Source organism: Apiospora kogelbergensis (genome assembly GCF_038363985.1).
Source record: "Apiospora kogelbergensis strain CBS 113332 chromosome Unknown utg000002l_segment0_segment0, whole genome shotgun sequence".
Classification (NCBI taxonomy): Eukaryota; Fungi; Ascomycota; class Sordariomycetes; order Amphisphaeriales; family Apiosporaceae; genus Apiospora; species Apiospora kogelbergensis.
Window position 1 is genome coordinate 1,918,043 of NW_027117419.1, and position 11,083 is coordinate 1,929,125.

Sequence of the window (11,083 nt, forward strand, 5' to 3'; positions counted from 1 at the left end):
TTATATAGGGAACGTCATGTCCATCCGTCTGATCTGGCAGCTTCTTCCCTCCCCTCGCACCTCGCATGAAACACCACATGGGGAATCGATGACGCTGTGCCCATGTCAGCGAGGCGTCCCCACTGCCATCACTCGGTCAAAGCATGGCGCATGGCGCATGGCACATGGGATGAGAATGAGGTGTTTGGTGTGAGGTGCCATCAGAAGGCCAGACTGCCAGACGGCTCCGAAGTAAGTTCAGCCATCATCATTATCGTACGTCACCTGCCTACAGTACATCCGCCGCCTAGTGCTGCCCACCTAGCAGCAACCAGTAGCATCTGCAGTAGACAAGCGCAAGTCCAGCCTGTTTCATCTATTCCTTCTCGTTTGCTGCTCAAATCCCGACAGGCAAGTATGTGCAATAGTTGTTCATTTCTTCATGGCTGGTCATACTCATTCCTAGTCATGATACTGGTCATTCCGTCCCCTATCCCTCCATTACGCGCTCACGGCCGAGGCCAACCACCTTTTGAACAGCTTCTAATCAATACGCCTCGCCACCCAACGCCTCCTGTGCCGTCCTGATGGCGCTGTCCATTCTCCAAAGCAACCAGAACGCCATCCGCTTAATCAACCTCCTAAACAGTGACCCGGCCTTCTAGGCGGCGTCCGCCGTCGCCCCTTGATCATGCTGCGCAGGCTCGCCATCTCACGCTTTAGCCTGGCGTTCTCCTTCTTGACCCGTGCCGTCTCTTCCGCCGCGTCTCTCATCTTGGTCATGATCTCCTCCTTTTCGCCGCTTTTGCCCTTGAGAGCCCGCACAATTCGGCCGAGCTCCGTGTTGAACTTCTCGTACAAAAGTTCGTTCTCCGCCGTGCTCTCCTTGTAGAGCTGGTCGATCTCTTTTACTTTGGCTTCCGTCGCTCGAAGCGTGTTGTCCATGTCCCGCTGTAGTTTCTCGTGTTGCTTCGTAAGTTCTTGCACCATACTAGGTATCGTGCATTCTAGCGCCGCCATGCTGGCCGACAAGGATTTGGCATCTGGGCTTGCACACCGAGGATCTGACGAGTTCATGCGGGCCATATCCGCAGTGATCCTCTGCAGTTCCGACTGCAAGTTCGCATCCACCGCCTGCACAGCTTGTTTCTCTGTTTGGAGGCGCTCCCGGAGCTTCTGTGGCGACTGAAGCCGCAGTTTCCCCGAATTGCCTTTGATCGGACTCGAAGTGGGACGGGCAGGTGAAAGAGGCGTGTCGACATTCGGTGGTGCACTCCGTGATGATTTGAGCATCGGAATTTGTGATGTAGATAAACCGCGCCCGTGCCCCTTCTTTCCCGAGACCGGTGGCGAGAATCTTCTAGAGGCTTGCAGAGACGTCTGTAGAAGCGATTCGGAAAGGTTTTCCTTCTGTGGCCTTGGGCTCGGGCGACCGTTTGTCGCGGGGCTCATGGGCATCTTAGTAGGCGACAGCAAGGGGCTCATAGGTGGTATTTGTTTCGGCGTCGAGGGGCTTATAGGGATCTTGGATGGTGTAGGAACCCGGGGTCCTGAATTGAACTTCTGAGATGTCTCTCTCATACGTGATAAAGGCTGCAAGGCTGGTTGCAGAGCTGGCGGTAGTTCTGGTTCGGGGTCATCATCATCGTCTTCCAGTGTCGTTGCCGCCATCAGAGATTTGAGATCTGACAACGAACTTCGACGCTTCTTCTTGGGCGTCTTCCCAGCCGTATCCTCGTTCTCCGGCTCCCCGATGGTCTCGAGTCTCTGGGAGCTGGGTGGTCGCGAGAAGGCGTCATCGAATGCACCCGCAATGGGCGGCCTGTCTCTTGAGCCAGGACGCCGCAACTTGTTCGGCATAGTTGGCATTCCCATATCAATCGACTTGGCCCGGGCTACAGAGGCCCTACTCAGGCTTGAGCTCTCACCTGTGGCAGGATGCCTGCCGTTGCTACCACCATGTTTGCTCAAGCTTCGCCACACGGATGACCGCGAGTCTGCTTCCGTCTTGGAATTCTGCCGTAATAACGTGTCGAATCCCAACTTTCTGCGCAGGGAGGAAGCATTCGAAGTGATTGAGCCACTGTGCGACTTCATACTACGAGTCGAGTTCATTGACTCATAGGCCGAAGCACTCTGCAAAAGGAGAGGTCCAAAATCTGTAGGCCCCGTATCGAAAATTCGGTCGCAATCATCTACAAGCAAATCCAGTAGATTTATGTACTCGTGGGCAGAGCCGTCGTCCACAAGAAGCTCCGCAAACGCGAGTGTAAGAGCACCGCGGTCGCCATCGTTGCCACATCCATCGAGTAGGTCCGCCAGGAGCTTGATCAGTGCAGTGAAAGCCCGCCGGTTTTGAGGAGCCATATCGGAGAATAGAAAGTGCACAAAGTCGGCGAAATCGCCCGGAAGTCTCTTCGCCGCCCGCGCCTGAAGCGCATCGAGGGCCTTCATGGACATGATCGGCCCCATCTGCTCCCGCCACGCGAATTTTACGAACTTCTCAAAAGCCACAAACACTATGTCAGTGGTGAGGTCCGAGTTCGTATCGATGTCAAATGGACTCTCGATGAGCTTGTTGTATAGGTCGTTGACATAGAGCTCATCAACGGCACCTCTGTTGAGAATTAACCGACCAATGAAGTTGCCCTTCCGGCTATGGAGACTAGCCATATAGCCAGTAAATGTCTGCTCAAGTCGAACAAGAGGGTTCTCAGGTCTGTCGTCCTCTGTACCCAGTTTAATGTTGTCCCGACTTCTAGCTGACCCGTATAGGGAACCTGAATCCTTGACCGAGCTGCTGGATCTGCTAAGAGGAGGCGGAGGATAGAGCGGTGTTACAGGCGTCCGCGGCGGGTATTTGGGAGAGTTGAGGTTTTCCGTACTGCTGCCACCGCCCAAGAAACTGGTAAGCATCTTGACAGGTGAAGTTGCCAGGAAAGAGCGGGTCTTCTCGACCCGGTTAGTGAGGTTCAAGCCTCGAAGCACTTTGGTGTGAAAGTTGACAAGGGCGGGTGCAAGTCCGGGATTGGACGCGTTGTGCTGTGTACTCAGCAGTTGGATGGCTAAGGATTGTCAGTTTCCATGTATGGTGGTCCCCGAGGAAAACGGAAGTACTCACCTCTCCTCGCAAGAGTCGGCAAAAAGTCATCGAGAGCAACATCATCTGTAGACTTTTTGCCGCTTAGTCCTACCGTGATGATCACAACCTTGCGTTGCATATCACCGGTTTTCACGTCGGAGACAACCTCCACGCCATAATGTCCAATGGGTGACTGCTTCGTCCCCTTCTCGTGATCCACTACAATCCGGATAGGGGCAGGCTCCTTCCGCCCCTCAATCAGTTGATCCAGCCCTTCCTGAAACACAGCAGCAAAGATACCTAGCCCAGTGTCCGGCATCCGTACAGATCTGAGAGTCCAGCTGGGATTTTCCCTTTCCGCTTCGCCGAAACGGCCCTCTACGCGGGCTTTGACGATGTCCTCGAGCCATTTGGTGGCCCTGCCTTCGTATGCCTCCTGGAGGAGGAAACAGCGCGACGTTATCGAGGTGTTGGAGACGTGTTCTCCGGCATGGGCTCCGTTCATCTCTTTGTGGGAAGTCATCCAGACAAGCCGGCCGTCAGCCGACTCCGTAAAACGAACATTCGAAAGGCCGTGCCATCCTGCGAATGCCAACTCGTACGAAGCCTGGCCACCTGCAGCATTCGTCATGGACATGAGCAATCCCTGTGCCGAAGGTTTGTCGATTTCCCGTAGCAAGTCTCGTGAATGCATGTTCCCCCCATACAGCTTTTTGACCATAACGATACAGTCGGAGAACAGCAGAAAGATCCCGGCTCGTTCACCGGTCTCAATGTCAATGGGTGCATCGGCTTGATACGGGGCTGGCAATTCAGTGAAATCAACCGCAAGTATCAGCCTTCCTTTGGGCTCGAGATCGTTTGGCCAGCTCTCTATCATGTTCCGCAGCCGAGTGGTAATTTGAGGCTTGTCCGCAAGCGGTTCGTCCATGGAGCAAATATTTGCGATGATGTCTCGGGCTTTCAGCATGGGCTGCAGAGCTGGATGCGTCATTGGTAGACAATTGACAATCTGGTCTATAACAAGGCTGTATCGTGGAAGTCGCTGGACCGGCTCGATGAGAATCGAGCGGAGGTGTTGCTCGCCTGTAGTCGCCACTCGCTGGGAAAAGCTTGACTGATTGTCGACGAACGCCGTAATGAGCTGTGGGAAATTCTGGCTCGCGCGAATGTAGTCTTGGTAGCAGTCTGTAAATTGAGGGAACCACTCTATCATGACCTTGGCCATGGCCATGGCGCCGCTAGGATCTTTGGATTTGCCCAAGATACTGGCCGAAACGCCTACTCTGGTGGTCGTCCCAGACTCTATGTCTTTCACAGCCTCCTCCTCGGTGTCATCCATCACCTTGCGCAGCTCCTGCATGAAGGCGGTGTTGACCTGGAGGATACGGTCGGACGACCTAGGAAAGAGCTTCTCCACGTCCTCGATAGTTGGGCTGAAACTGCCAATGGTCTTCGTCTTGGCCTTCTGCCTATACTCGTCGGCAATATGCTTGACCAGTTCGTTCATCTTGAAGACATAGCGCTCCTCAGTATCCATCAGCTCGGCCAGTTTCCTCCGCAGCTCGAACTTCTGGTCTTTCGTGAACGACTTGGATCTGTTGAGTGCCGTCGGCTTCGAAGGCGCACGTTTTAGCCTCGAAGTAGGCAGAAACATTGGTTCCCCGAATAGCTTAATCAAGGGCGTGTACATGCCGTACTGGCGCAAAGTGGGATCCATGAATTCGTCTTCATCCTCGGGATACTCCTCCAGCTCGTCGCCAGGCTGCATTGGTATGATGGAGCCTGGCGGCAGGACCAAGTCAATGTCGACATTGCTGATATGTTGCGTCTGCAGTGCCATGTGAAGTTTTTGGACGACGTCGACCGAAGCGTCGGACTTGACCATGCTCTGGGCGATGTCTGCGGCATGCTGCTCTCCAAACAACGCCGGCGACGAACCTGGGCGGCGGCCTTTGGTGGTGGGAAACTGTTGTCTGATGTGGCTCTTAACCGCCTCGGGCAGTTCGTGGAAATATTTATAAAGACCAAAGGCGAGGGCGCGGTAGATCTCGTCGACCTGGAATTCGCGCGGGAGATGGTTGACAACATTGTAGAAAGGCGAGTTGGGCGATATTGTCACTCTCGGGTAGGACTGGAAGCCTGCTAGAGTGTATATATGAACTTGGACGCGAGAGCTGTTGAAGGTATAATTGGCGGTCGTGGAGGGGCCGTGGAAGATCAGGATCGGGAGATGGCCAAGCAGAGGGTCGGTTGTACGATAAAGAGTGACATGTTCTGGCGACAAGGCCAGCTCTTCGGTGACGCGAACCATGGCCGCTTCAGCAGGCCTCGTTCATGCTGGCCGGTATGGGATGTCGGAAGGTGCTGAAGATCAGCAATCAACCCTTTTGCAGTAAACGATGCGATGCGTGGCCGGTGGTGGGCTGGTGTGGTCCCGAGAAAAGGCGGTGTTTACACGCGGCAGCGAGCGGCCTGAACAAAAACAACAACAGCAAGCAGCAGCTTCTTGCCCTGGCAGATGCAGTGAAACAGACGACGACAGGGCAGGACAAGAAGAGACAAGACAGTTCAAGCTGCAGGGATTCGGCAGTTGACGTCGCGCCTATTGTGTTTGCCAAAAAGATGAGCTCTTTGGTTCTATTTGCACGGGCCTGGATTTCACACGGGGGGGCCTGGATTGGTTGGGTACATGTACCTTAGCGATTGGGCGGTACCAGCCTCCAATAAACAAAAAGACATGCAGTCATGCCCGCCCGTCGGACAGAAGCCCGCTTTTTCGTGTTGCTGCTATCGGGGGGTCTGCCCGCTGACTTGCCCATGCCCAGAGCTGCATGTGGGATGCATCGAATTGTTTACATGGTTTTTGTGGACCGTCTTCGCCTTACTGCATGAAATAATCCTGCAGGCTGGGAGAAGATGGATGTAGATTGATCAATTGATACACAGGCAGACGGGCAGAGCTACCTGTACGGCTAGGTTCGTGCTCACATAGCATCCGGCCGGCTTGAGCAGCTTCTTCCAAGCCTCGAGATGGTTCGGAAACACGCTCGGGAGCCGGGCAGGAGGTGCATGGCCACGGACGATAGAGAGATGGAGAGAGACAAGATGAAAGAGAAAGCCCAATTCAAGACAAATGTTTGCAACGACGAACTTGACTCGGGCGATTGTTACCGTGCCAAAGAAGAAAAAGCAACGAATGAACTCGATCCGTCGAGCTTCAGCTTCACCCGTCACCCCTCATCTCGAGGTACATCGGCGCATGTACCTTGTGGGTCCTGTCTTCCCCCAGCCATCGAGCTTGTCGTCGTTCTGGGCGGGCTACTCTTTTTAGCAGCGGGAATGAAAGCCGAGTTAGGCCAGTCCACACCACACGACAGCTGTTCGAGAAAAGAACCCTCTCAAGCATACGGAAGGGAAGCAACTATTGGCAGCCATGTCCAGCCAAAACGACGCAGGTATACCGCTCACCCACGCCCCGGACGGAGTAGGCTACAAACTCCTGGAACTGCCGCCGGAGCTGCTGGCGCTGCTAGAATCAGACGATCCACCCGTGTAAGTCAGCCGGTCCCGGAGCGTCTGGTCTTCGCGCTACCTTGTCCCCCTCAATTGACCTCGGTGCAAACAAAGCTTGAAGCTCGAGTCCTCGGCCGTGTCAGCTGTGATCAAGCACGGCGGCCAAACCTGGGGTCTTCGCCAGAAGAACACGTCCAACGCTCTGATTCTCCTGACGCCCGCTCCAACATCATCGTCAACAAAAACGGGGGACGCCCCGGGCTCGCATGCTTACCCCGGGGCAACGGAGCTGAAGGCCATCTCCACTATCCACGAGAGTGTCGAACTTGTGCTCGACACTACGGGAGAGACAGCAAAGCCAGCTGCGAGAGGAAAGTGGCACGAGAAGTTTGCTAGTGGGAGATGAGTGCCTGTGCTGCTGTCTCATCTCACTACATGTAACGCATGAGAGAGCTGATGGTTAGCGCCCAAGCTGCTACCCTCATCCCGACACCAAACATAGGGGTTTGCCATCCTCACCGAGGTGATTAGCAAGGCCTCGCGAGATGCTCCGTCTAATCAATGGGAGGTAGCATGTCGCTGCCGTGAGATATCATTCATATACGATGGTCCGGGGCACTGAAAAGATAGCATCGAAACTCGTGTTAATCTTTTGAGATAGGATGTTGTTTGGGCTGGTCGACTTCGGTCCCTTGTCCGTGATAGAATAAAGCATATCTATTCTACTCGATGATTATTGAAAGTGCTCGCGGGATTCCACTAACCAACCTGGATCACAACACTTCCCCCTTCCAACCCCTCTGCTTTAGCCTCAACCACAACCTCGCCCGCCTGCCCAGCCTTCCCCTTAACAATAGCCAAAGCGAGTCCACTGAACGCCTTCCGCGTCTTGGAAGGGAACGGCGTCTGATCCGTCGGCTGTCCATTATCCGTCGCCACGATCTCCCCCGCCGCGCTGCCCGTTGAAAAGGTGATCTCGTTCGCCGCCTCGGGCACGACATCCCCCTTGGCGTCCACGACGGCCACCGAGACGAAAGCCAGGTCCTCGCCTGTAGCTGCGATAGACGAGCGGTCCACCGTGACGTTCAGCTTCGCCGCGGCGCCCACTGTGCGCTTGGTGTCCTCGGCCCAGGCCTTGCCGTCCTTGTACGCGACGACGCGAAGGTCGCCGGGCGCGTAGACGACGTCGTCCCAGCGGAAACGGTACTCCTCCTTGGGGTTACGGGAAATGCGGCCCGCCGACTTGCCGTTGACAAAGAGCTCGGCCTCATCGCCCGACGAGAAAACGTGGACGGGCGTGACTTTGCCCTCGCGCTCGGCGCCCCAGCTCCAGTGGGGCAGGATGTGCGCCTGGGCGACGTCGGGCCGCCAGCGCGCTTGGTACAAGTAGAACCGGTCCTTGCGGAAACCAGCGAGGTCGATGATGCCGAAATAAGAGCTGCGGGCCTTGGCTTCCTCGTCGTAGGGCGTCGGCTCGCCGATGTAGTCGAAGCCGGTCCAGACGAACTCGCCCGCGACGTAGGGGTGGCGGTCCTGCATGGCGAAGACCTTATCGGGCGACGCACCCCATGAGGGTCCATAAAGCTCGTAGGCGCTTACTTCAAGGGTGTTGTAGTCGGCGCCCGCGTTGGTCTTGCCGACAACGGCGCTGCTGTTGGCTGCCACGGGGTAAATGTAGGTGCCCCGCGTGCTCAGCACTGACGAGCTCTCGCTGGTCCAGATCATCTTGTTCGGGTACGCGCTGTGGAACCCAGGGAAAGTGCTCGACCACGAGTTGCCATGGCCTTCGCCCTGGTAATTCAGACTGACAACATCCAAGAGGTTAGCAAACTCCGTGTTGGGTCCTGCGTTGTTCATGGCCGACGTGGCGGGCCGCGTGGGGTCCTCCTCATGCATGAGCGCCATGAGCTCGGCCGCGATGCGGCCGCCCGCGGCGCTGGTCTGCTCGGGGATCTCGTTGCCAATGCTCCAGACGACGACGGAGGGGTGGTTGCGGTCGCGACGCACAAAGGCCCGCAGATCGGGCTCGTGCCAGTCGGCGAAGAGGGTGCTGTAGTCGTTCTTCACCTTGGCCTGCGCCCAGGCGTCGAACAGCTCGTCGAAGACGAGGATGCCCATGGAATCCGCCATCTCCATGAGCTCGGGCGCGGGAGGGTTGTGCGACGTGCGCAACGCGTTGACGCCCATGTCTTGCATCATCTCCAGCTGTCGCTGCGCCGCGCGGTTGTTGAATGCAGCCCCGAGGGCGCCGAGATCGTGGTGGTTGCACACCCCTGAATGTAGGCTTTCTCCCCGTTAACCAGGATGCCCCCTTGGTCTGCGCTATAGGTCAGGGTGCGGATCCCGAAAGGGGTCTGGTATTTGTCGACCACGGTGCCGTTTCCTTTCGATACGCTCGTCACGGCCACGTACTGATTGGGCTTCTGGTTTGGTAGAGGTCCCCACAGCGCAGGATTCTTGACCTCGGTCGTTTCATTCACCGACTGCCTCGCACCAGCAGCAACTTGTATGGTGGATTTCGGGAACGTGGCCACGGCTTCTCCCATAGGTTTTCCGCTAGCAGCGTCAAAGACGAAAACTTCGCTAGCGACTTCCACCTCTTGGCTAGAGTTCCCCTTATTTTCGATCTCGACGGCAAGGTGAACCGTGGCCGCCTCAGCAGAGACAGCTGGAGTCGTAGCGTAGGTGCCAAACTGAGCCACGTGGACCGGGTCGACTTTGACGAGCCAGACGTTGCGGTGGATTCCCGCGCCGGGGTACCAACGGGACGAATCGACCTTGTTCTCCAAGCGGATCGCTAGTGAATTGCCGTCTCCGACTTTCAAATGGGGTGTCAAGTCAAGACGGAACGAGGCGTAGCCAAATGGCCACCCTCCGACGAGCTCGCCATTCAGCCAAACTGCCGAATGCGACATGGCGCCGTCGATGTCCAGGAAGATGGACTTGCCAACATCGGCTTCCTCCAGTGACACCGTCCGCCGGTACCACCCGATGCCGTTGGAGGGCAGACGACCCATACCGCCACTGATGCCGGGCGCACCGAAGGGCCCCTTGATAGCCCAATCGTGAGGAACGTCGACCGCCTCCCAAGCGCTGTCGTCGAAAGAGGGGTTCGTGTACTCGACATCTTTCCCTGGGGCTTCTCCGTCAGGGCGCTTGTGCTGTCCACCATTGACGAGAAAGTCGTTGGCTGAAGGGAGGATCCACGGTTTTAATGTGTCGTAGGAGAGACCGTCCGGAGCCGTTTCGAATCGCGAGAAACGCCAGCCCTGGTTGAGACTGAGGCGCGTCCTCTCTGCCTCAACCACGCCGACCGTCAGTAATAGCAGCGACAGCAGGGCAAGCCCGTAGGCAACACCTCCACCAGACGTCGAATGGGAGAATCTGGCCATGTTGCAATGGAAAGCGCAGGTGTTACACACTCACTTCCGCGAGCCTGTTGCAGTCTAAACAGGTATGCGGCAACGAGGACTCGGGGGAGATGTGGAGTCCATTTTATCTACTTTATAATCGATTGAATTCTACAGCCTTTTGCCGAGGCGGAAGATCATTCGCGGAATGCGCTACACCGAGATGCAGGGGCCAAAGTATTACCTTACCAATGGATGCAACATCACAGAGGGGAGAGACGTGAGCCAAGAACCAAGCGAATCACGCGCAGGAGTCGATTCGGTGGCTGTAGAACATATATCGATGCTAAAGAGCGACACTGAATGGCCCGTTGCGGACCGAGCATGTGATGTGTGGGGAGCGAGGGGCGGATGTATGACAACACGATCATGGAAACAAGGAAGGTATACCTCTCGATCATCACCTGTTCGGATGCTGCCTTCAGTATATGCAGAATAGACTTCTATAAGCGGAGCTGATGGAAGACGATTGGAGGGGCTATGGAACATGCGGAGAGGCCTATATGCGGAGAGGACTATATGCGGGGTCGACGGGATATATCCGCCTTCCACCTTCCCCTTCGACGATGGACGTGAAAGCTGTTCAGGTACAGATCGGCTTCTTCCAGATGCAGAAACGTCCAAGCCCACGCATGTGCACCCGTCCATGTCGGACCTCGACTCGTCTATGTCAGTGTACCTGTGCTCGACGTTCATTGTCTATTTCATAGTCATATTTGATAGAACAGTATATGCTGTCGAGGCTCTAAGCTTGTGGCCGCTTTTAGGGGAGTAAATGCAAAGAAAACGCTAACCGTGGGTATCAAATTCCGTCCGTTTCATCGCTATGGCCACATTCCTGAAGAAAAGAGTTTCTTTGCCTTTGCACTCAAAGTAAACGACGCCACAGTTATTCGGAATGCTATCTCTGAATGAAGAACGCCATAGGATGCGCCAGAAGCAGAATCGTGAAGGGGGAGAAGGTAGAGTTTGTCGAAGGGAAATGAAGCAATTCCCCCTCTCAGGTCTCATCTTCCTCCCGCCTGCCACGCCGCTTCCTTCGTGCTATTCTTGTTTTCTCTGGATTGAAGAAGTCATCTTCAAAACTTATGGCTCT

General features: G+C 55.7%; 3 protein-coding genes across 3 annotated transcripts; 1 reads left to right on the forward strand and 2 right to left on the reverse strand.

Annotated features, from left to right (window-relative positions):
- Positions 1-612: 612 nt before the first annotated feature.
- PG998_003494 (uncharacterized protein) lies at positions 613-5,375 on the reverse strand (the record flags this gene model as incomplete). Its single annotated transcript, XM_066870312.1, has 2 exons — positions 613-3,044; positions 3,101-5,375. 2 exons carry the CDS (start codon positions 5,373-5,375, stop codon positions 613-615), a joined length of 4,707 nt encoding a protein of 1,568 aa, XP_066734062.1.
- A 1,122-nt stretch (positions 5,376-6,497) lies between these two features.
- PG998_003495 (uncharacterized protein) lies at positions 6,498-6,983 on the forward strand (the record flags this gene model as incomplete). The annotated part of the gene is made up of 2 exons (XM_066870313.1): positions 6,498-6,616; positions 6,692-6,983. 2 exons carry the CDS (start codon positions 6,498-6,500, stop codon positions 6,981-6,983), a joined length of 411 nt encoding a protein of 136 aa, XP_066734063.1.
- Positions 6,984-7,336: 353 nt separating this feature from the next.
- On the reverse strand, positions 7,337-9,969 carry PG998_003496 (uncharacterized protein; the record flags this gene model as incomplete). The annotated part of the gene is made up of 2 exons (XM_066870314.1): positions 7,337-8,788; positions 8,878-9,969. The coding sequence occupies 2 exons, from the start codon at positions 9,967-9,969 to the stop codon at positions 7,337-7,339; spliced, it is 2,544 nt and encodes an 847-aa protein (XP_066734064.1).
- Between the last annotated feature and the right edge of the window lie 1,114 nt (positions 9,970-11,083).